Genomic DNA, 26,201 nt, shown 5'->3' on the forward strand with positions numbered 1-26,201 from the left:
TCCTCCGTAACGACGCGTGATTCATCCTCGATTGAGACGGATCGCATTGAAATGCAGTTGCACGAAGAATTACGCGCAACGAGTACGTTGCACCGACGATTTTTCGGCACTCGTCGATTTTCAACCGGCGTCCACCGTGCATTTCGATCGCCGAACGTTCGAACGTCTTTATTACGATACTCGTGAACGACGAATGTGAAAAACAAAAAAAAAAAAAAAAAATGATTCGTCCGTGAAACAAAAAAAGAACCGAAGGTGACTTTGAAACCTCTGGAAAGAAAGAATCGAGGAAAGATTCGCCACGATCGTCTTCCAGTTCTCCTTGAATCGTGTTACATCAACGGAACAAATTTTCAAACGATTCGCGGAATCTTAGTCGCTCGCGTTTCGCGGTCCATTTACATTTATTGATCCAGAGTCCGTTACATATTCGCAACGTAAACTGATCCGAAGAACGCGAGAGAGAAATTGTAACGATTTTGTTCCTCGAATTTGTAACGAAAGTAATATTTACGAACGAGTACAATGTAACAACGAAATAGGACAATGGACCCCGATAGGTTTATAAAACCGACGTTAAAATTTATGATTTCCTTCCCGATTAACGAGAAGTCCACTCGAGCTTTCCAACGATCGTAAAAGCGTTCGATCGAAACGAAGCAAGTAGATACAGATCGATCCTAACCAGACATTTCCAGGTGATCTCGAATGCATCCTCTTTCGATATAAACAAAGTTTACAGCTTCCGTAAAGCGCTTGTTTATCCGCTAGAGGAGAGGTTTATTTCTTGGAGTTGTTAGATTCGCGAAAATAATCGTTCGCGTGGAAAAATCTCGGAAGACGGTTCGATTCGTTCCCGGAAGAAAATCGTTGTAAAATGCGCTAGCTGGCAAAATTGATAATTGCCGCGCCGGAGAAATCCGACGTACACGCTGATGCGAATTATGTGCAGTCGTAAAATCCGTCACGGGGATTAATAACAATAACTGTACTCGTTCTTGTATGGAAATTGCGGTCGCTCGAACAATGAAGAATGATTTTGCGGTCGAACCGCGCCGACGGAATTCTGCACGGTGCGATTTAATTCTGGGAGTATGAAAACTTTCGAAACGGTTCGCTGTGCACTTTGCTTCGAGAACGAGTCGTCGGTTCGCGACGATAATATATCATTTACCACCGAATACGCGTTTAATCTCGCGATCGTGCGTTCGCACGGGCCGCGATAAAACGCGAGCGCAACGATATTAAAGATAACGTCCAGATGCTCGACGATACAAATCGAAAGGAGAATTATCGGTCGGTGGAGTTAGGCGTAAAGCTCGATGCGCGATATATTTACCAGGATGTTTGGATTTGGTAAAATACTGGGCCAAAAATATAGGCCAGTTGAAGCGGCACGGGAATAAATGGCCGGCTATTTTCACGCGCGTAGAAAGAAATAAAAGTGTTTCAAAACAGCTCGTGGGTCACAAACCGCTGACACGGATTGTCTGTAACTATTTATATCCAGACAGGGGGAAAAATAGAGTCGCTGACTAACGAATAGCTCTATCTTTGGTGCGAATCCACCGCGAGTAATTGCAACGATGCAGTTGCGCCTGTACCGAGAAGAACGTTCGAACGTGATTTCGTTTTTCGATCGTCGAAATAGCGAACGAATTTGTTTCTAATTCGTTCTCTTGTCCGATACGGAGATCTTCGTTTATATTTCGAATACGCGTCTCGCGAGAATATTCCGTCCCGAGTTCCTGCGAATAATATCGTCGATGCATTTTTCAAGATAGAGATCGTCGAAGGAGATCATCCTCGCGTCGTAATAGATCCTATACGTGTTCCACGATTCCTCGAACTATGTTTTCTAGCGAAACGGTGCCGGTACTTCGAAACTGAATATCGAAGCAATCGATACGCCGTTCGAGGCATTCGCGCTGTCCACCTACCATCGAAGTAGCGCGGTGAAAATAACGGATGAAATCACCGGGCGTTATCGAGACGTGCAATTCGAATTGCACGAGTGTTTCGTCGGAACGTGGGCGAAAAGACGAAAGAAAAAATCCGGCGTTCGCTTTGACGTTGATCCACTATTCTCGCGCGTGATTTCATGGAACGTCTGTCAAAACCGCATGGTGAATAGCGTCGTCCTTCGTCGCTCGAAAGCAATCGTGTTCGCGGGATGTATTTTCGGTCAAGCAACCGCGATCCGACATCGTTGCGCTACAAGTGACCGCATCTTCGAACCAACGAATGAGTCACGCGTAATTACCCGAACGGTCCACAATCGTTAATTAAGTTTCCATTCAGAATTACGAGGTACGAATTAGCACCGTAACGGTCGAAACTTTGGCAAATCCATCGAGCGAAAAATGTCTCGACCAAACGCGTTCGTCTTACGCATCGTGGATAGATCGTTCGCGATCGAACGGAACTCGTGTTCAATGATTTTGATCGCGGGAAATAATTCGAACCGTTGTTCTCGGTACTCGAAAAACGTGCCTCAATTTTGATACGTTCTACGAATCTCGTATCTTCGACTATTCCCGTCCAAGTTCTTCTCACGCTGTTGTTTTCCATTTTCGTTTCGGCACGACACGTGTATCTTGTGCACCGAAGGCGATCGGAGTACGAGCGATCGCGATGTTCATCGAGGCGAACGGAATCACGCTCGCTCGTGAGTTTCTAGATTCGTTTTCTGTAATAACGACGCGCACTATCGACTTGGAAAATCTAATTTATCAAAGTTCACGCCGTCCGTGTTGTACGAGCGATAAATCTTCCCGTGTCTTCGGGCCGTCGCGAGTAAAACGAACGAGAGAGCGAGACAGAAAGCGACGAAAGACCCGGGAGAGGGGAAAGGGGTAGACGTCGGTTGCCAACGAATGGCCAGGATCGCTGAAACATCGCTTTCCCATCCGAGAAGATGTTCTCGTTCGCCGAAAGCGTGCTTGCAAAACCGTTTTATTCCCGGTTATCGCGATTCTCGTTCGGTTCGATGAATGAGATTGCTGGTCGGTGAGTCACTCCTCCGTAGTAAAGTTACGACGTTAGTTAGCCCGCGAAAGAACGCGGCAGACGTCACTCCCGGGAGAGCGCAGCTGTATCACTCGGTACGCGGTTGAAATTTTTAAACACGCCGTGTAGGGTCGCGGGTATCGCTCCGACGAAGGTCTTCTCCGTATTCGAAGTCTACCGAATGCTAATTTATGAATACACGGTGCTATCGGTGCCAAGGCTGACTCACGGTAGCGATTCGCCCGCACTTCAAAGCTACGCGTCCCGCCAAAGATTCGTTTCTTCTCGGAGCCGATCCCGTACTTTCGGCGAACGAGCGTGGCGAGTGTAGCGAACAGATCCGTGTCAAGAGTACAGGATTCTAGACGGCGTACCGTCGTGAGAATGAACCGTATCGGGAGCGAATTCTACGCACCTCGATTATGATAATTCGCGCGACGAATCATCCAACGAGACGAATTCTTCGCAGAATTCCACTCCGTCGAGCCACTCCAAGTGGCCGGCTTGGACTCGAGTGCAAGCTCGCGAACAGCGAGCAGAAAATGGTAGAAACGATAAAACGGTAGTACAATAATAGTCGCGGACGCGGGTGGAAACAATGCAGAAATTTGCGATCGATTAAAAATCCTTGCTACCGCGAATAATCGTCCCTGGCCGATGGAAATTCTTCGTACCGAAGCTTGCAAACGCATCTCACGTCCGTTGGTGCAAGATGACATCGAGTATCTAATTTCTTCGCGCGCGCTATTGTCACCTCGATATACGAGTATTCTACCGTCCTTTGATTTCTCTCGTTGTCCTCCTCGCCGATGATACCATCGAACGCTGTTAATTTATGCGAAACCAATTTATACAACTACCAAGCAAGACATCGACCATCGTCTTTAATCAAAACAACGACTACCTCTACACGATCGACGCACCGGGTCGCGATTTGGAATAAATAAAAACAACATTCGAAACACGTAATTGCGTAAGCGCGGCTCGATAAGAGGGGGCGAATATTTTCGAGACGATCGAAGAACTGCGTAACCGACGTACTGCGATACGTTACGATCTTGGATGTATAAATAAAATACAAAGCCCCGTGATTCGACGAGTGCACCTCGATGCGAGCAGTCGACACCTTCGTTCGTCAAAATCGTTGGGAGAGGATCGAGCGATTCGGTACCGAGCTAAGAGGAACACCCAGGCTTGTATTATATTACGTTTCACCTCCGGATCCCTAAAATGGTATCGCGCGCGAGAGTTTCAGGCGGTCGTTCGTTATCGCGGCTCGATGCAACGGCCGCGCGCAATGTAATCGGTTCTCCGGCGAACAGCGTGCCAACGAATAATCGTAAATGTTAATTAAGAGCCGTGGTCGATTATGTACGCCACGTAATCCCGCGGCGCGCGATGAATCCTCCCGGGCGAACACCGACGAGCAAAAAGGCGAAATAGGAATGCCAACCACCCAGAAAGTGCATGACTAGACTGGCCATATATTCGTGATGATGTAACGGGAGAAACCGCAGAGACCACACCCCGACGATACCGCGCTGCCACGTGCTGTTTCGTAAGCTGCCGACTTTTAGGCAAGGCCGCCTCGGTGTGGGATGCTGTGTCCGCTCTCGAGAAGGTGTATTCGGCAATGTCCCGACAGGCATTAATCCTCCGTGCCCTTTAACGCGAACACCACGGTTCTTGTCTCTCGATGAATAACGACTTTACCGTTCCATTGTCCGACCGTTCGGTAATTTTTTTCGTTTTACGCTCGCGCGAAAAGTTACGGTAAAGACGCTGTTACGCGACTGTTTACGTTTACCACGAGCCCAAAGAATATCACCACGTGCCGAGACAAGGGGCATTTTTCTACGCTTTAACGTAACTTTGACAGCTTCTGCAAAGAAGAGCAATCGCGTTACGCTCGAGCGAGACCGGTATTTTTCAATAGAGAAATAAGAAAATATCGGGTGCAGAGTAATTTTTGTACGCTTTGGTATAACTTTGGCATTTTGTACGAAAAGGATCGTTTGCATTGTACTCGAATTCAACTGGTACTTTTCAACCTAGATAATATCTAGATAGTAGTAACTTGTGTAGAGTTGGATACAATTCTCGCATCTCGTCTAAAACGTAAAAACGATCGTTCGCGCGCACATTAAAATTATTTAACGAGCTTTCTTTTGCTCGTTGTAGTCGCGACCTTGCCGCGTCCGTTAAAATCGAGTTCGGTATTTTTACTTTCCCTGGAATGTTCCTCGTCCGTTTATCGCGAGAATTTTTTTTTATTCTCCGTAACGATGGAATTTACGGGCGAGGTTCGGAGGCCGATCGCGAGTCTTTGAATGAAATTTAAGAGAATTCGGAACGATCGATTAACACGGTGTTATCGTCGTACGGGTCTCGTTACTTTAAAAAGGCCCCGCAGCGATCGGTCAATAATCATCGATCTACCGATTGTTGACTCATTGTTGAGAGTCGCGTTCGCGTCCGAGCGCGCGTTCGTCTGTCGAAGGTTCTTGAACCGCGAGTAATTGCCGCGTGAGAAATGTAGCACCGTGCACTGTTTCCGGGTAGAAAGAAGTCCAAGTTTGCGGTTTCAAGCATTTCAAGAGTTCGCGCGACGTTGCTTCTCATTAGTTCAACAGCGACCTCTCGTAGCTCCTTTCATAAGGTGCAATTGGGAGTAACTGTAACTACGAAATGTCGTTGTTAATTCCTGTCGCCGAACCAGCGGGGAACGCGAACGGACGGGTTCCATCTCTCCTAATTGATTCGATACTCTCGACGATTTAATCGAAAAAGGATCCACCGAGAGGGTGGTTCCGTGTATTCCACGGAAACTATCAATTTATGGCTGGCGCCAGCGGCGCGAATTGGATAATCGCCAAACGGTGGAGGAGCGCCGTTAATCACGGGCCACGGCGTGTGCATCCACGTTGGCGAAAATGCACGGGACCCGGGTAGAATGGGGTCGTGAAATACCACCGAACTGAAAATAACGAATGGGCGTAACCGGCACGATGTGCCGCAAACGTTTCTTTTTTTTTTCTTCCTTACATATTTCTTACGTAACATAACGCGTGAATGGGTTGGCTCCAGTGGCGTAGCTCGCGTCGGTTAATTAAAGACATCGTATATTTATATTTCGGATACCGTTCGTTTCGCGCGTTCGATGTATCGGGTGTATCGCGACGCTTTAACGTATTTATTTTTTCGTCGCGGCTGATTCGCGGCCAGTGTGTTTTTATGTTCACGAACGTCGAGAAAACATTTCGATACGTTATCGGTTAACACGAAAGTAAAGTATAAATCCTTGCGGAGTGATCGATCGCTAAAATTCGACGACGAAACGGTGCGTTCGATAAAGAAATTTATTTTTCAATTCGGTACACCGGCCCGATAACGTAACACGTAACATTATTGTATCAATAAGTACAACGTTACGGTAGTGGTGAAATTACGAACCGTTCGAAACGAACGTTCTTCTCGTTTGAAAATTGTTGCAGTGGAACGGTAATATTTAAAAATTCGCATACCAAAAATCCCACGAAGACAGTTGTTTCGGAACTTTTGGAAAAGAGAATAGATTTCTTTGATAGCGTAATATAGCGTTGCAGAAAGATGGGAAATAACGAGAAACTAAGAGTTTTACAAAAACGATCGAACAGAAAAGTGAACTCGTAAAACGTACCGCGCGAATGATTTTCCAAGCGATCGAGAATTTTTTCCCCGTTAAACGGAAACTCTTATTTGTATTTCTTATCGATATTATTCAAACCTTCTTTATTTATCCGGTCCGATTGGAACTCGCAACGCGACAACTTTTATCGTGCAAGTTCCGTTTCAAGCGTTTCAACGGGACCCGATGAAAAAATTCCATAACCGTTTCGCCCCCTGCTGCGCGCAATTACTATTATTATCGCCGAACGTCTTTATCGCGCGCATAGGTACGCCTCGCGCGGATCGTTTCGCAAGAACAATTTGTACAATTTCGAGGTTGCTTTTCAACGCAACGTCAAAGTTATTGTACAAGTAGAAACAAACGCGAGCAACGAATAAAATCAATCGAAACGGCGCAGACGGAGAACAACCCGAATAAAAAAAAAAAAACCCACCAAGTAACCATTGAGTAAAGTATCGAGTATACGAACGAGTGGTACGTACGAGAACAACGAATGATCGACGATCACGAATTTCGAAGAGGATAGGGGGGGAAGGGATCGACGAGATCGAGAAAAAATCTCGAACGACCCGTACTTGAAACTGCACCGAGAGGATAATAGAGAACCAATTTCCCGCTTCGGAACATCCAGAAACAATTTCTCATCGACCGTTAAAAGAATCCACGCTAATTCTCGTTCTACGTTGCCGAGATTGCAACGGAGCAAATATAAAGTATAAATATTACCGAACGGGCCGTAATGACGCGCGATAAAGAACGCCCGGGCTCGTACACTGTAATCACGATACGGGACAGCCGCAAACCGGCGCCACGGGCATAAATAACGAGGAAATTGCCAATAACTCCAACGCGCGTCCGAGAAACGTTTGATCCCGGAATAGTTGGTGGATTTATCGTCGCCGATTCCCAGATTACGCTGTCGTTGCCGTAAAGAAGAACGAATCGGGGGACTCCCGCGGCGTTATCGGAACGCGACGTTGCCCCGCGTGCCCTGTAAACCGCCCCTATCCCCCCTCTTTCTCTCTCTCTCTCTCTCTCTGTCCGTTATTCCGTGCGTGTACTTACGGAGCGCGCTCTCGACGCCGAGAACGCGACGCGAGGCGACGCGAGGCGACGCGGCATGGCGCGATCGCGAAAACGAACGCGGCTATAAATATTCGATTCGCCGGGCTAATCTGCCGGTGGACGAGGTCTACCGAGCACGGACGTATTTCCTCGAATGGAAATAAAAGCCGCGCGGCGGGATGGTACGCGGACGACGCGGAACGGTTACAACGAGGGTACCGTCTACCTACGTAGGTACGTGTACGTAGGTACCCGTACGCGGAGCCACCGTGTATCGGTTGTAACGCGTAATAAACGTAATATCGTACACGCCGATACCGCTCGTGTATTACGATCCCCACGGTAGACGACCCAACCCGCGGGATTGTATCCTCCTCGATTGGTTAATCGACGTATCACAATGCGACGCCACGACGTGGGGAGGCCTCGAAGGATTTACAACGCGTACCGGGCTACTCGTTATTGCCGCTAATGAACGTCTCTCGACGGTGGCGCGCCGCTGTGAATTACGACGAGAATCGAACAGGAATTCCGAATTACCGTTCGTTGTTAAAGAACGGATTTATTTACATACGGAAGGAGTCCTCGTGTTACCGAGAGCTAGGTACACGGGGGCACGGTCACGGTGGACGATGTACCGCGCGCGGAATTATCGAATCGAAAGATTGAGAGAGGAACTTCATCGAGGTACGTACCCTCGAAACGTACACGTTCGCGACGGGAATTGAACAGCGATTCCGAAACACCGTTCGTTGCGAAAGAACGGATTTATTTACAGACGGAAGGAGTCCTCGTGTTACCGAGAGGAAGCTACACGAGGGCGCGGTTACGGTAAACGGTGCATCGTAATCGGAATTATCGAATCGAAAAATCGGGAGAGGAACTTCATCGGGGAACGTACTCTCGGATCGTCCACGTTCGCGACGAATCGCGACGAGAATCGAGCAGGAATCACGTATCACCGTTCGTTGTTAAAGAACGGATTTATTTACATACGGGAGTCCCGATGTTACCGAGAAGGAGGTACACGAGGGCGCGGTTACAATAGGCGATGTATTACGATCGGAATTATCGAACGAAATAAAAAATCGAGAGAACAAGAAGCCGACGATTGTATGCACGGGGTTCCACGATCGATGGAGAGCGGAGATTATAGAGGGCTCAAAACGACGAACAAATACGCACGAAAAGTCGTCGCGAAGATTTCTTCCCGGCAAAAGAATCCTAGGAGAAATTGTATTCGAATAAAAGTAGAACGAATTTTACAGCGAGATTTAATTTTGCTCGACGCGAGATACGTTATTGTTCTACAGAGTTCTGTCGTTTACTCGATCGTTCGAGAATTAAATGTTGCGTGTCTTTTGTTCGTCGTTCGAGATTTTTTCACGTCGATAAGAATTTCGCCAATCTCTGTTGCATAATAATGGTACGATTCTCGTCGACAATTTTTGCGCCGACAAATCGACAGATCGATTGCAAACGAAGGGGGGCGTGCCGCGGAGCGTTCATCAAAATTATTCGTTCCGGGTTCGGAACGTGAATTCGAAAAGGTTACACTGCAATTAGAATAATTGCTCGCTGTAAAAAATTATGGCGATTCGTAGTCCGTGCAAGCTTGATATTTATCGCCGTGCTTTTTCTCGACCGTGAATTTCGTACTCTTCGATGATCGATACACCGATGTACGAACGTCATTGCGCAACGAATCGAAAAACCTTCGTTAATTATCTACTTTAACGTTGAGCGAGTAAACGGAAATTGTTCCTCGAGTACGCAATTCGATGGATATTTTCTACATTTCTCTCTTTCGTCGAGACTCTTTCCCTTTTACGTTCCCGATCGTTTTCTCGATCTCAAGGTCGACCTCGGTTGCATCAACTGGAAATCAATTCTTTCCCTAACGAGGAGTCGTTAGGTAATTAAGACGTAAGGTTGTAATTACGGAGCTAGCCGACTGGTTCCAGTTACGTGCCTTACCCTTGTATCCAGTCGATTATAAATTGCAATTAACTTATATCGCATTGACAAGTTAATTTTAGCGGTTGATCCGTTTCGAGTATAACTATCGTTGAACTTTTTGTCCGGAGGGCGTCCCGTGGCGAAAAAAGTAGATATAATTTGCCGATCGGTGAAACGTACGGGCAAAGAATACACGTTTCGCGTTCTCCGACACGAGCGACTCGTCGAGCCACTCCTGGTCTCTCGCGTTCTCGTATTTTCCGTCCTGGCGTTCATCGAAATCGATTCCGCGGAAGCATACCGAATTCGATTACACGGGCGTCCGTTTCGTGAACCGAACGTCGAATCTCGTTCGCCCGAACTCTGTGTACGCAGTCCCGCATCGATTTTATTACCATCGGCCCCCGCGAAAAGAGGATGCGATCGAGACTTCGTAACTCGTTCGATACTTGATAAAGTCATCGAACATTTATTGCATCACGATTGCAGATATTTACCGCCGACATTTACAATCCGAGCTCCTGTATCTCCGGTACGTGTCGCGGTGTAAGAATAAATTGGATCGTTCGACCACTTTCCGTAATTAATACAATTACCGATATATTTTACCCCGGTAATCGTATCGATACTATTCCCGATTCCGATAACGGCTAGTACAATTTCCTTTTCGAAATATCATCGAAGCTTCCGAACGAATCCTTTCGAAACACCGATCGAAAAAGGATAAGACGATTCAACGGTCGATAAAATCTCCGAAATTGAAACGTATACGAAAACTTTCGCGAAGCAAGTATCGAACGTTTGGAAAAATTCCGATTCGAAAGGGACAGTGGTTCTCCCGGAATGAGAAACGATACGGATTGGTTCGGGATAAACGGTGCCGTACACGCGCCTAGAAAATAGACACGATACGTACGTGAGATCCTACACCCTGTTCTCTGTACGCTCGAGTGACAAATTACGTATCTCTTTGACAGTAACAAACGAATCCGGCATTCTCGGCACGACGGTGTTAACACGGAGCACCCAGTGACACGTCCGTGTGCCGGAGATGGTAATTAAGGCGAGCCGGCGAATACGTACGAGGACTTTCGCCGTTCTCGATCGCGGGAAGAAAAACCGGGGTCCACGGTTTACGAGAAAATCAGTTCGCACGGAACCCGGTACATACTAGCTGTCCATGAATATGGAATTTCGTGTCGAGCGCCGCCGTGCGCGCCACGTCGGGGATAATAAAATGTAATGGAATTGAAATTTATTCATACCGTATCCGTAGACGCCGGTATCGTTTTTCTAAATCGATTCCGCCACCTTGTTGACAGCAATTGGTAATGGCACTCTGACATTATTAGCATTCCATTAGCATAGTTCGAGAGGCCTCTTCCCCGGATCGTTACCCTCTGCGTTCGATATTCGTGGTACACGGGCATAAATGGTCGGATTTTTCGCGATACCGTTGAAAAGGATCGAATCGCAACGTTTCACCCGGCGCACGGTTGTTCCGGCCGTGGTACCGACGAGGCTCCGTTCCGTGATTTTTCACGCGACTCGGTCTCGCCCGCTCGAGCCAATTAATTTCTCGTTCGATCGGCGAACGACGTCCCCTTCCATTTCCTTTATCATAGACCGAGCTCGTTATCACGATCGGCGAAGTCGCGGCAAAGGGAAACGATGATCGGCAGCACCGGACACGATTGATCGAACCACGACTAATTAGCGCCATGAATTATTCATATCGCGAGCTGTCGGTTACAGAATATAACGATGATAGGATACAACGAGGTGAGAGTTTCGTTCCGCGTGCAACGTTCGCCAGAAAATGAACGCGAATCGCGAAGAGGTAGGGGTTAGGGTAGCGGGCCGAGGTGTTCGTATTTCTTTTTCGGTGGGTGGAGAGACGTTCCGGTTACACGCGCGGCGGAGACATAATGGGTGTCCGACGATGGAATTAACATAATGAAACGATCGTAAACGTCTTCATCTCCGTTACTTTTTCCCGGTTTACGATACACGCGTGTCCACGGCGCGGTTTTCGCGCCGCGAAGCTTCGTCGCGGGGCTGTAGTAAATGTCGGTCGCTCGTTCTTTTTTCCTTTTTTTCTTTTCTTATCCCGACGACCAACGGTGTCTCCGCCGCGAGCCGAACATAAACGATTCCGTGTCGCCTTAGCCGTTCCCGAGCTCGTTTAGATTTATCGCCTTATTTACCACGCGCGGTACAAGACCGCTCGCGGTATTTACCAACAATATCGCGGAACGGCGCCTTTCGATCGCGCGAATTCTGAGCTCGAGTCGCGCCGCCGCCGCCACCGCCACCGTCGCTGAAACGTCATCTACGACTACCGAAACACAAATCCCACCGTTCGTAGCCGTCGATGAAGTCAATGGGTATAGAAGTTCCCCCGAAAAGAATCGTTTCTCGATACGCGCGAAAACGTCCGACGACGATCGTTTTGGCACACGGCCGAGCGTGATGTCATCGTCTCGATCGCCGACGCGATAAACCGTCGAATCTAATCTCGAGTGAAACGGGCCGTGGCTCAAGTTCAACGGATCCGCAAAAGTGCCGCTACATCGTTGCTCGAAATTCGCGTCCGCGAATTGCGCCGGGGTTCGCGTCCACGTACGAGTACGCGCGCACTCGGATCGTTGAACACGCGATCCGTGCATGCGTTACGATTTTTTTAAATCCCGTCTGTCAACCGTAAGTACTATATTACGTATAATGGAACCGTAACGACGAGTTGGAAGTAGCGACGTGAACGACACCGAGTCAATTTTATCGATACCGGCCCGTAAATTACAATCCCGTGTTAAATGGTATCGAACGGAATCGCAACCCGTTCGATACTTCCCGCGAGTATCGATACCCGTTTAACGGACCCACGGAAGCTAGCGTTAATTTCACGAACGCGCGCGCGGCTTTGCATTTCGGATACGCGAGCGCATAGATTTCTGGTCTCGGCGATAAAACTCGAACGTTTCACTTTTTCCATCGTCGTTCGCAACGGCATCGATGCCGCTCGGTATCGCGCGATATCGGTACCCACTTATCGGAAATTGATACCGGCCCGAGATTTCGATTCCTCTCGATACTTCCGATCGGCGCACGAGCGTGGGTTTCTCTCGTCGATTTCTACGTATAAAAATTCGTACGCCGGTCACACGGTGCACGGAAGAGCGCGGTTTTCTCTGTACGAGATCGATTCTCGCTTAGCATCGTTGCAAAAGCGATCGATATCGAAAGTACCGTTTTTCCGTGGTATAGAGAGGAAAGAAATCGTCTCGGAAAAAAATTCGTAAACTTCCAACGCCGAGCGACTCGTTGTTTTCGAAACGGGTCGAATCGGTTCGATCGCCGATCGGAAGCGTCGGACGCGGATCCATCGCGGCGCGGCACAAACGCGGAAATACCGGCGCCGAGTAGAACGTGAAAATCGCGCACGCGGCGCAAAGAGATACCTTTCTCCGTGACCCCGCGCAGAGATCCTTCCGCTTCGGCTTTCCTCGCACAGTTCAACTTGCACTCCCGGCCTTTCTCTCCGTTATTCTCCTTGACCTCGAAGACGCGCTAGCATGCTGCGAAAATCGGCGAAACGAAGGTACCGATCAACGAGGAGAACGACGAGGCTCGACGACGCGTACGCGAGGCTCCGTATCGGCTCTGCGTCGGCGTTTCGCGCGGCTCCGTGTTCGCGTGGCACCGCGCAGGAAGACGACGATCGAGACGACGACGACAACGACCACGAGGAGAGAGAAACAACGTCGTGTGGGTCGCCCGGAGCTTTCACGCGCGTTGCCAGCGAGTACGTGCACGAGGTGCGAGCCGCCGCGCAGCGAGGTCGCCGATACGTTGCACACCGTCGATCGTCGATCGTCGATCGTCGAAACGAGGACCGGGTCGATTTTCACGTGCGTTTCGTCGTGAACGATACGACGTACACACGCGCGCACGTAACCTACTCGAACCGTTCGCGCGCGAGCTTCGAAAAGCAATGCAAGCGCGCACGACACGGGAGCCTCTCGTTCCTTCCTACGTTCTTACCGTCGATCTCGCTGCTGAATTCCGTCTCTCTTCGTCCCGTTCCTCCTCTCTCGCTCGCCCTTTTTCCTCTTCCCCCTCTGTCTTCCTCCAGCTCGCTCAATTATACCTGTTCTCCGTCTCTGTCCTCATTTCTGACTTTTACCTTTCTCCCTTCCGCGCGACCGATTCCCAGCTTCACCCTCTCGCTCCACCTCGAGCGGTCGCGCGCGATCTTTTCTCGTGCCTATTCCTCCTCCTTGTCCCTATTTCTTTCGATCCGATTCTCTCGTTCGTTCCTCCGTTCGCTTTCCACGCGTCCTTGCTCGCTCTTTTACCTTTCTCCTTCCAGCTATCGCTCTTCTGCGTCCCGGTCCTCGTCGTTACCGCGTCGTTGTCCGTCGCTCCGTCCTTCTCCGACACGATCCTCTGCTTCCCCTCTACTCGCCTCTACTCGCGTGTAGTTCCCCCACCGCTGACACCGCCCCGCTCCGTTGGTATACCTTGCTCGCTTGCCGTCTCCCGCTGGCCACCCACAGTCCTCTTACTCTCTCGCTCGTACACCATCGCACCGCTTCACCGTTCCGTCGTGAATCTTCGTCCTCCTCGCGCGTTTCGAGCTACGTCGATCTACTCTTACTTTGCTCTTGTTCTTTTATTTTTCTTTTTTTTTCCCGATTTTTTCTTTTTCGACTCTTTTTCGTTCTTTCTCATTCCCGATACTTCCCCTCTCCCGTTCGCACGAAGAGACTCGAGCTTCCTTACTCGTTCGCCAGAAAACGTGCTCGCGGGGGTTCCACTCGTCACCGTTTGATCCACGATTACTATCGTTTAACGTGTCCGTGGACTTTTTTATCCTCTCGGTTGGCGAAACACGAGCGGGAGGCCGAGCCGGAACATATTTCGTCCCCGGGTACGTCGACGGACGTTAAACGGCTTCGATGGGAGTTAACGTTCCCTCTGTCGTGCCGGCGCTGGGCCCGGGGACCGTACGAATAATTTAATATTCGAATATTTTACGGGCGCACGAAAGCTTCGAATATTATTATTACTTAGGTAAGAGGGTACTCGTGTACTCGAGCAACGCGGATATCAACGACGCGTTTAAATACTACTTGTCGTCGGGCGATTATCGGTTCAAGCGTACGCCATTTTTCTCGATAACGATCGACTTTGTCCTCTGGGACCGGACGGTTCGCACCGACTGACGCGTTTCGAGTTTCAACTTTTCCATTTCTGTAAAATCGAGCGTCGTTGCTCCGAGCGAACGTATTCGTTCTCCCTGTTACCGTTCCTCGTTAACGTAGAATTTTCCAGGTACGATCGAAAATCGTGCAATTCCGAGCGCGTCCATTCACCGCGCGGAGCGATCCAGTTCTCGACTGTGGTTATTCGTTACCTCAACGACGGTCACCGGTGTAGGTCCGGCCACGAATGTTCGTCTCGTTGGCGCGAAACGCGCATTATTTTTAGTACGTTCGCGTACGAGCAAACAAAATCGAAGGCGACACCCCTGTCTGCCCTCGGAGAGCCTCTCGGAGAGTTCCCTTGAGCCGCGATCAATGATTTATCTCCGTGTCCCTCGCCGTTGATCCCCGTCGTTGGTGTCCGGTACCAGACGGGGGAAGGGACACGCGGGTCCAGCGGTGCTCAGAAGGGCAACTTCCCGACACCCACGTGCCGGCGTAAACACGTGCGTTACGCACAGTTTGAGCACTGTACCATCATCGGTCGTATCGGTCGTGGTCGTGGTCGTTGTTGTTCTCGTCGGTCTATCGTTCCCCGGACACGAAGCCGTGGGGGCAATCGGTTAAACAGTCATTTCCTTTTTCGAGGTCCTCGCGCTTTGTAATAACAAATGGTCGAGGTTGGCCCTGTTGTCGAGGCCGGTAACGCGGAATTCGCGCGCCTCGTCGATCGTTCCGGTGGTCGTTCACGGATTCGTGACGCTCGGGTCGACGGGGCCACGTTGGACGCGAAGTATCGGTAGATGGATCGGAACACACCGCGCCGGAGTGCCGGGGGGGGGGGTTAAACCACTTAGAGTTTCCCGAGGAGGAACGGATTTCTTTCTATCGACGGTGAATTCCGTTGCTATCTGCGTTAACGGGACGCGCGGGAAGAAAGAATTCGAGGTTTCTCGAGCGTGGTCTTTAGCCCTCTTTTCTCGATTCGATTACCGGTGGCGAAGAGATCCGGAGGTCGACGTAGGAGATATTGCGCCGTACGAGCCCGGTCGTTGATTACGGAGAACGAAACCGGTAGAATCGAACCTACGGAGGTTCTCTCGAGACGCGAAACGTCGTCGTTACGTTTCAGCTCGAACGTTTCCTTGGGCGCGGAAAATAGACCCGGAGGATACGTTTCAGGGACGCGCGACGACGCTCGCGTCGCGGCCAACGGATGCAAAGACGCGCAACGCGGCTTTATCGGCGTGTAATAATCATCGGTCGACCCACGCGAATATCGTGGACTGCTCAATCAACGGGGCTGCGGATCGGCAGACTTTGATCTTCGTTCACAGATGTCGGCTAATGCATTCGATTATCGAACACAGGTCCCCGCGAGATCGCTGTAGGCGTCCGCGTCGCGGGACTGGTTTCCCGGTTAGTCGGCTCCTACCACGGAATGCTGAATACGCGGTGCAATTGTTAATCGATTCACCGCAGCTCGATGCAGAAACGCGTTAAATAAATATTGTAACGCGCTGCGCGCGGCACTCGTTGCGCAACCGTTCGCGGAGTCGTCGGTATCGGACGACTCGCTCGCCGGATCCGCTCGAGGGAGACTCCGACTCGCGTACCATTTCTTGTTTCCGCCGATCGAGACAACCGCGCCAATGGTCGATCGTTCCAGAGACAATTCTCCAGCTTGCGCGTCTCTCTTCTCCGCGCAGCGATCGCGTCCGATTCTTCGAACCACGTGACCAAGTTGCCGACTAACTGGGCTAAAATTTATCGGATACGCGATTTAGAATTTTGTCCACTCTTCTCGCGATACCTTTAGGATGATTTCGTGGAAAGTTTAAGGGAAGGATTTTTTCTTAAGAAAATAATATTAATTACAAAGAAGAATTAAACAAATGGAAGGAATTGTAGGGATTGTTACGTAGCGTTACGATGATGAAAAAAGTAAAATAAGGAAAAACTGTCTTGTAGCTCGATCTCTGAAAGATCCTAACCGAAATAAATACGAAAGGTTGTTTTTCTGGGTGCATTGAAGAAATTATGAAATTCAAAATGTCACCCGCTGTGAACGTTGCAGCGAAGCGCGTTAAATTTTCGATCCTTTTTCCCTGTAAGTGTCAACCACCAGTACGCGGTCAACTATTGGTAATTTTACCTTGTCCGTTTTTCGCAGGTGAGCGCATCTCGTTATCCGGTCGTGGTGAAACTCGGACACGCCCACGGCGGAGTGGGAAAAGCCCGCGCCGAGACGAATCAAGAGTTTCTAGATCTCGCCTCGTTGGCAGCTGTGGCGAACACCTACTCCACCTCGGAACCGTACATCGACACTAAGTACGACGTGCACGTGCAGAAAATAGGCAATAACTACAAGGCGTTCATGTGAGTGTCGCGAAATGTTCCTCTGACCGATCGCGCGCCTCAACTGGCAAATGTCATGGGTACCCGGCGCGAAACGCGGAGCGAAAATGATACTCGTAATACGGATCGACCGTTGATCGGTAGAGTCGAATATTTACAACCATTCGGGACGAATTTTCCATCGAGAACTAATTTTTCCTACGCTTTGCGTTACGAAATTCATCGAAGATGTACAATTTAAAGAAAGGTGTTTCAGAGAAGCCGAGTTCTAACATCGTCGTTGTCTCCACTTCTTGATTCTTAGTTTACAAAATTCACCCCTCGAACATTGCTCTACAACGTTAGACGATACGGAGATAACGTTTAAAGGGAGTCAAGTTCTTGTATCGTCGTTACTCCCACTACTTGAATCTTGTTTCACGAAATTAACCTTTCCTAATTGAACACTGTAAAAAATAATGTTTACGAAAATCCAAGTTCCAATACCGCTAACTTATGGTATCGGGATCGAATTTCCTAAGTCGTGTTCCTCGAGTTTCTTTATTCCGGATTCGTACCACGAATGTAAAATCGAGACTTTGTTTCGATGGTAAAATCGCGCATTGCCGCGAAACGAATGTAAAACGTCGCTGATAAATAATATCACGAACGGGGACGCACCGAACAGGACGCGTCGAAAGATTAAATTCGCTCGTTGATCCCACCCCACCGATCGAGCGTTAATTGGCCGAGCAATCGCCGATGAATACAGCAAATCATTGCACCATGAAATTGTTGGAACGGATGGTAATTGCGGTTGTCGATACTCCACTCAGGCGGAAGAGCATCAGCGGAAACTGGAAGTCCAACACCGGTTCGGCGATGTTGGAGCAATTAGCCGTGAGCGAAAGACATAAAGCCTGGGTCGATCACGTGGCCCAACTGTTCGGCGGATTGGATATCTGCGCGATCGAGCTGCTGGTAGGGAAGGATGGTCGAGAATACATAATCGAAGTGAACGACAGTGCTTTGTCGTTGATGGGTGATTCGCAAGAGGAGGATCGTCGTCACATCGCTGACCTTGTCACCGCGAAGATGCAGGTAAAACGAGACGACTTCTTAGTTTGTAACCCGAACGTTCTCGGCTACAATTTTCCAGAGGATCGTCGACCCATAATTCTTTCTTATTGTCAGGCGTGCTGTCGAATTCCGAGCGCGTTGACGAAAACAACATCCAGAGGGTCGATGTCTGGCTCCAGTCAGACGACGAGTCCCATAGAAGATCGCACAGCACCGCCACCTGCGCCGCTGGGTTCCCACGGAAGTATGGGGTCTATGGCGAGCATAGGAAGCTTAGGTTCCGTAGGGTCCACGACTGCATTGGCAGGCGATGTTACCAGCTCTGACAGTCACCATCAACTGCAACGCCGTGATTCTCAAGGTACGTGAAACTTTTGGCGAGAGTGCTCGTCTCGTAACAAATTTATCACGCGAAGCGAAGGGAATCGCGTATACGCGATACTTGGAGGTAGATAATTAACGGATATGTATATTGCTTATACATCGAACGTAAATGTACAGAGTACGATGTAATTTGTGGCGGAAGTAACGCGCGGACAACTGTTCGCCAAAAATGAATCAAAATCGTGGAACGAATTATTTTCGTAAAACACTGTCGTTTTATTACACTTTCGATGTATCGTATTTTTAGATATATTTTTATTTTACGTTGCACGGTAGAATACAAGGTATCGAGCATCTGGAGTTTGCGATGCTTTTGATAGAATTCAAATGCTCAGCGGATCAACGGAAATACAAAAAAGACGGAACGTAGATATCGGTCAATCTCGCTTTGCGTATCGATCTCGGTGAATTCGTTCCCTGTAAAACTAGTTGCACTTATTTGGATTCAGAGAGGACACCGTGTCGTTTCACTGGTATTATTCGTCGCTCGAAGCAGCGACGTAACGCACTGTACGGTTGCAGACAATTTTCGAACGATTCTTTGTCCACAGCATCGCAATCGAGCACAACGAGCAGCGCTCCATCCGTTGGTCGACGCCCAGAGGAGCCACCACCATCCAGAATGCCTTTCCACAAACAAGGTAGTCAGTCTCAGAGCGACGACACGGAAGACACTATGAAGAATTTACGAAAAACGTTTGCCGGAATCTTTGGCGACATGTAAATCCATCGAACGAAAGTACTGGCGCAAAGAAGATTCATTTGAAAGGTGTCGCGATTTATGTTTAACGAGACGGTGGTGGTCGAGGTGAAAATAAGTTGGAATCGTTCACGGGGAATCGTTGGGTTCCCGTAAATGTTTATATCGTTTCGTTCTTGTCGCGCGATTTCGTTGAAAACATCGAGTCGAGTCTGATTTCGATTAAACGATAGAATCATCGTACGCTTCGTTGCAAAAGTGAGCGAAACGTCCTATATATTTGCAGATCGCGAAGCACGGCTAAACGACACACGTGTCTCGCACGAGACACGATATAACGATGTAAATTTTGCTAACGGTCCACGGCGATGTGTATAAACATGAACGTAACTCGTTAATCTTACGTTCGCTGGTTAACGATTCGGGCTTTTGATTCGCGTACCATTTTTCATTTCCGTGAAATCGAACGAGAACCGATCGTAGAGAGGTTCTCGTTCGTTGTTAGTATCGCGATTCTGATTTCTCGACGATGAATTTACCAATTGACAACACGCACGTTTTACCGCATAATTTGCAAAACTGAATTAGCTACGCGTTTCGATAAGGGGTGGGTTGAGAAAAAATTCAAGGGGAATTAAACGAAAGTCGTGGTCGTTTATGTATATTAAAAAATGAGAAATGAAAAAGTAAATGTAGGTTCTATGTATTCGATGTATTCAGCATTTAAATAGTGGCTAGGGAAATTCTCAGGTTAAACGATAAATAATACTTTTCCGAGCGTCCGGTTATGTTTCGTTACCATCGACGTATCCGTTCTGCACAACTCTCGTCTCGTTTACGGGAACGGTTACTTGGTTTTCGATTCAAACAGGAAACAATACCATAGGCCCCTGTCATCTCCTCATCCGACTTTACTTCAGGCAATCCACCATTTTTAGGCTTAACTTTCGATTATAGAGCATTCTCTGACGGATAAAGAAAAAGTAATACGAAGAAAAAACACGAGAGAGGAAATTTTATGGATTATAAATTAAACGGGAGAAGGAAGTCCTGCAGGTGAAATATTTGTAAAATTGTTAAAATATTTGTAAACCGACGTCATTCAATATGATCGAGGAAAACAAAAAAAGAGGAGATTCGGGCATTATACAGAACATTTGGCTAGAGAAAAAGACTTTCGTTTCGGTCGCTGACGCGTCACCGCGTCGGCCCGCGAACAACCAGATCGACGGAGTCTGTATCTTAAGCGCACAAATAGTCATTAAGCTTTCGAGAGGGGACAGTACTTTGACATCGTGCATGCGAACAAACGCAAAACGTTGGTTGGTTGGATTACACGTGTGTCCTCGAAGCGAGAGAACGAGACGAACAAAATTTTTCCGTGGCTCGCCGGCGCGTTCTCGATACATTTTTCTCGGATCAATCAAAAATTCATCGACCGGCGACCGATACGATTCGGACGAGTCAAAATTTATTCCTTCGAATAGTGTGAGCATCTCGATGTTGAAAACTGTCCTTAATTCCAATAACGAACCGCTTCTTTTTCCTAAATTTTCGCGCATCGTTAGTCGTCGGGTTGCTGGTGGATGGTAGAGGGGTGTAGGGGGAGGATGAGAGTGGTAAGCGAGGGTTGCGCACGGGGCGACTTTCCAGTCGGTGAAAATTGACGAAAAAAGAAAAACGTTCGTTCCTCCGTAGAGTTAAGACGATTACCGTGAAATCAAAATGTAATAAACGGGTTCGTGAGTTAGACACGGGAAGCGAAAAGGAAGTGGGGTAACTAGGTGTCGCGAGAACGAAGAAACATGGGCATTCTGCTATTTGCGATCGTGCAAATTCGAGGCAAAACCAAAGAAAAGAAAAAAAAAAAAAAATACCTTCGACGATCTGCAAATGTATACGAGTTTGTTCGCCGAATGATTTTCCATCGACGCGAACTTCTTTGGGTCAGTACTGGAACCGTGGTGGTCAGGTGTCGAGCGCGACACATCGATCGACGACGAAAGTGAAACGAACGAAAACGTCTTTATCCAATGATCTCAATTTACATTAGTCGTAAGGGCTGATAAACTTGTATTACGACGAAGACAGTGACCTCGTGGTGTCAGCTTCGAAGGGACAAACGAACAAAAAAAAAGATAAATAATTTCTTTCAACGTTCCGTTCCGGTTTGGTTTCGCGGTTCGATATAACTTCGGTCGATTAGGAATTATTAAAATTGATTTTCGGTCGAGCTTTCGTTGGTTGCAAAAGTGCGGTAGGACATGCACGTAGGGGTTGCAAGAGGGAAGCGTTGCCTCATTTTCGCGTGAAAATTTTCTTCCGTTGTCGTCCGAACGAACGATCGTTGTTTTCGCGATAGATCGGCACCCGTGAACGTAAAACGAGCGGAACGATGCGTAACGTTAATCCATCCTGTATTGCACGATTGATCGTTCGATATTCCGCGCGAATCTAGATTTCGATTAGCAACGGTTAGTTACGGCTTCGAACCGCTATCCCCACCCACGGTTACGCGTTCGTTTCAAGTAATAGACGTCCGATGATTTTTTTGTTATTTGATGTGCCTTGATACTTAAGTGCCCTTGTCACCTTTCTCACCTCGCTCGGAATACATCGGATTTCGACGTACACACCTTACCCCGTTGCACTTAACCATGAAAATCTATTGTTTATACTTTTTATACGAGACACGCGCACCATTGCATTCGTACGATCATTGCAACGAAGACGTTTGTTACACACCTTCGATATCGTGGATAACTCGCACACCGTCCAATACGATCGGAAAGCGAACGAAGGCGTTTAGGTTCATTTGGAAGCGTAAAGTTTCTCGAGAGAACAAAATCGGTCGGTATGAATTCCAATTGATCTTCATTCGATGTACCTTACGTTTGCGATTTCGTGGCCCTGGATCGACTCTCCTCGGGTACGCGCGACGGGCGTAGATCCGACGAGTTTAGGGTCGCGTGGACGCGGAACGGGAGTCAAGGGCAGGGCCAGTTTCGAAGGTGTCTAAGTTTTGAAACACTCGCGTTCCAATTCGACGTACGATCGAAGCGAAATCGGAGTAAACGACATCAAACGATTATATCAAAACCAAGTACATTAAGCGATAACGAAGTAAGAACAACGCGACCGCGCACCCGGGCGAACCTTTACAAAGCCGGGTGGTCCCGGTCGCTCGACGAAGTACAAAGTCCTCGAGAACGAAAGTCGAGACTCGCTTTCGGAGCTGACGCCACGATGCAGAACGAAACGAAAGCTCGCGGTGCGCGTTCACGGCGTCGCGACGACGCGACCGCGCGGCGAGACGCTCGAAACACGCTCGAAACGGAACGCGGTGGCGGCAGGGGACCGCGACGGTCGATCATGCGCTCCGTGCGCGCCATGCGCGCCATGAACGCCATGAACACCGTGCGCACCATCGGCTATCGAAAAGTCATCGCGAGCGCACGATCATCGAGGTTCCCTTCCCCCCTGTTCTCGTGTCCCCCGTGCACCGCGCGAGCTTCACCGAGGCCCGCGTCAGAGACGGCGCGAACGTGACCCGATAAGACTTGCTAAGCAGAACGTGTTCGATCTGTACCGATACGTAGATGCGGTTCAAGATACCGAATATCTCTCAGGGGTGCAACTTTATGCACTAGGTAGGATAGAAACTAGAAAAAGGCAGCTGGGTTCCAAGCGTCGCAGCCTAGACGGAACAACGGCATTGACTTCGAGCACCCGTAAACGAGTAACACGTAGCAGCACGCTTCACGGCAGAGATCCGTAGCGATTGTACATTTAGGGACAAAACTCAGACCCCGTTGATCGTCGCGCGATCATCCGCTCCGAACGAAACACTCCTCGCAACGCGAACAATTTGGAATATCCGATCATCGCACCGGTGTCAATTTTTCTCGAACGAACGCGATCACGCGACCCCACGAACCAACTTTCAGTGCACAGTGTCCCGCCGTAAAATCGACAACGATCTCGCAACGAAATTCGTTTCCCGACAGTGGATCGCGCCGGATGATCGCGCGCGCAAACCATCGATCGGACACCAAAATCAAAAAAAGGAAAAAAAAAATATCCCCCTCCAAAAAAAAAAAAAAAAAAACACACACACGAACACATCGACGAGACAGATATACTGTCGCTCGATCATGTACAACCCTAGAACAACGATCTTGTTAATTTACTCTAGTGCCCGTGTGATGTAGTGAGCAGCCGTTAAATACCTCTTTGTTCTTTCGTTAAATCGTGATTTACGCATCGTCGCGAGTAACGGTTCGGTTTCGTCGTAACGGCGCGCCGGAACGCGGCACCGGCTCCGGCCAGCGGGACGATTTCGTCGTTTCGCGAAACGAAACCGTTAACGAGACGGCCATCCGTGGATCTCGGTTCGTTCTCCGATTTTTCTTTCTTGTTTCCGTTCTCTTGTCTCGTTTCGTTATCATTTCACGACGTTCCCAAGCGTTCGTGCAACGAACACCTTTCTTTATCGTCCTATTTCTACCTTCTTGCCGGGAATAATCTTAAGGTGTAATAATCTAGGAATCTACTTAGAACCCCTTGTGTCGTGTAATCCCCCGATTGTTAGTCAACAACATAAAAAAAAATAATGAAGAATCACCCCATACGCATAGAAGATATACTTTATGGCCGTGGAACTAATTAAATGGTTATAACACTGTACGGATAAGTCCCAATGAAAGACGAAAAATTGAAAAAAATTCAAAAAAAAAAAAATTAAAACACACACACACACACACACACACACCACACCACAGCATAGCACACCACACGAACAAACGCAGACACGTTGGAGATGACGAGAAGCGAGCCGAGCCCGACGCGCCCGGATCGTCGTCGCGCGTATCTTTCCGCTACGCTCGCGACGGTCGGGGTGGTTTACTATACATGTCGGGTATCGAGCGACGCGTTGTTACGAAATACGGCCCGAATCGCGCATAGATTCAAAGCATGTATCGTGTTGCGCGAAAACACGATTCGAAGCCGTTTCACCGGGTTGCGTCGAGCGTACGACGCGTTTTCCGCGGTGTCGGACCTGTCGCGTGGCTCTCGACGATCGCGTACGGGCGCATCGGTTGAACCGTGGTCGCTCGTCGCCGATTCAACGTCCCGTCATCGAGATCCATTCCGCTCGGGAGAGTTATCTCGCGCGCGACCGTTGCCTCGGGTGGACAGCGTGTCGCTATACGCGGACACGGAACGTTAACGGCGTTCCTCGAGTCGCGGGATCCAGCGCGGACACCTGTCGCCGATCAACGCTACGAGCCCAGGCTCCGCGTTACCCCGACTCGAGGGAAACGCGATCGTCGAACCACCATCGGGCCCCGTTCCCCGACCAATGAACACCGCTTCTTCCTCCGTGCGAACGCGACCACTCAATCGCCGGTACAACCACAACGAAACACCGAAAGGGAACGGGCGAGCAATTCGACCCGCGTGCTCGGGTTGCCCGGTACCCGGTTCCGCGACGTACGCTCGATCACCTCGTTTATGAATATTCGGTGTTTCAATGTAACGAATTTAAATTATCGATAACATACTTTTCTAGTCGCTAAGGATTTCACCATTATGGGATAGCATTAAGAAGTACGTTTTTAGGCTCTATGTAACCGTACGTTACCTCCTTGATTTCAATGAGTGCTAGTCGCACATGTACTATAATCACTACACTCCTATTCACACAGACACGGAAAACAAAAACTCTATATATATATATATATACATACGTATTATGTTACGCGACGTAAACGGTATTATAAGTTTGTAAGGGGAGTTTCAGGTCTAATTAATTGTAAATTGGTCGGAATGCTATTTAATAGTAATATAATTACGAGACACAGTGACGCGAAGAAAAGAAGAGAAAAAAAAAAAAAACGTGCGGACGTTTCCGCGCGTGCGGCGCCGCGTTTACCTCCGAACGTTGGCCCCCGGTGATTGCCCTCGTCGGCGATCACTTCTCTCCGATCCAAACCGACGACCGTAATCACCGTACGCGCGGGACGTGGCCTCTTGTCATAACCGATACACGATATCAATTGTACGACAATATAAGGTATTGAGTTGCGAGAGGGGGCGACGCGTAGCGACCTGCGTCGCTCTCCTCGAGAACGAGACGAGTGCGAGACGGTAATAGCGTTTAGCGCTTAAGGAGAAAGAGAAAAAAAAAGGAAGGAAATTGGAATCGATGCTCTTCTCCGCGGCGCGTGCATCTCAGACGCGCCGCGGAAATTACGATTGGTGAAGAAGAAGGAGAAAAAAAAAAAGGAAACGAAACCAGCGAAGCGAACGCGATATCGCGCGGGGAAAAGCGAGGCGGAGGAGTCGTTACGATTCTCGTTACGCGCGGGGCCCCCGGTTCGTCGTCGAAAGTATTTTCTCAGGGCGGGTGGCGCCCCCCGCGTGCCCATTCGTCGGGTGACTCGAGAATCGTCGATCGATTCGTGCCGGACAACGCGTATCCCCGCGTCCCGGCGCCGCGTCCACTCGATCGCCCCGCGATTTAATCCCCTTTTTATTCGCGTCTCGAAGCCAACTTGATAAAGAACGCCTCCTTATCGCGGACCCTCGAGTCCGGTCTTGTTTACGGATATCGAACGAACAACGAACGCTCGCGATCGAGACCGCGGCGTCGTCGCGCCCGTTTCCCACCAATATCGAGCACGATTTATTACCAATCCTTCCGATCGTACGACCATTAATCACGTTTATCTAACCGCCGTGTAAGACGAAGATGAAACCGAAAGGGATGTTAAGTAAATGCGTAAAA

At 48.9% G+C, this 26,201-nt stretch overlaps 2 protein-coding genes across 3 annotated transcripts in view; one reads left to right on the forward strand and one right to left on the reverse strand.

Annotated features, from left to right (window-relative positions):
• Timp (Tissue inhibitor of metalloproteases) overlaps nt 1–13,691 on the reverse strand; it is a 40,080-nt gene extending 26,389 nt beyond the window's left edge. Inside the window, exon 1 of one of the 2 annotated variants that reach the window (XM_076307611.1) lies at nt 13,165–13,691. Coding sequence is in view for 1 of the 2 variants with exons in the window: in XM_076307609.1 (XP_076163724.1) it covers nt 10,969–11,058 (90 nt within the window). In the remaining variant the exon portion in view is untranslated. Of the gene's footprint in view, nt 1–10,968; nt 11,074–13,164 lie in introns of those variants that run through there. The other variant, XM_076307609.1, reaches the window with a different exon arrangement.
• Nucleotides 1–25,753, forward strand: part of Syn (synapsin) — a 60,020-nt gene extending 34,267 nt beyond the window's left edge. Inside the window, exons 10-13 of the mRNA XM_076307810.1 lie at nt 17,084–17,289; nt 18,084–18,348; nt 18,442–18,688; nt 19,263–25,753. Of these exons, the coding sequence (XP_076163925.1) occupies nt 17,084–17,289; nt 18,084–18,348; nt 18,442–18,688; nt 19,263–19,435 (891 nt within the window). The 3' untranslated portion in view covers nt 19,436–25,753. The remainder of the gene's footprint in view (nt 1–17,083; nt 17,290–18,083; nt 18,349–18,441; nt 18,689–19,262) is intronic.
• The last annotated feature ends 448 nt before the right edge of the window (nt 25,754–26,201 follow it).

Source organism: Ptiloglossa arizonensis, chromosome 3 (genome assembly GCF_051014685.1).
Source record: "Ptiloglossa arizonensis isolate GNS036 chromosome 3, iyPtiAriz1_principal, whole genome shotgun sequence".
In the NCBI taxonomy this organism is placed as follows: domain Eukaryota; kingdom Metazoa; phylum Arthropoda; class Insecta; order Hymenoptera; family Colletidae; genus Ptiloglossa; species Ptiloglossa arizonensis.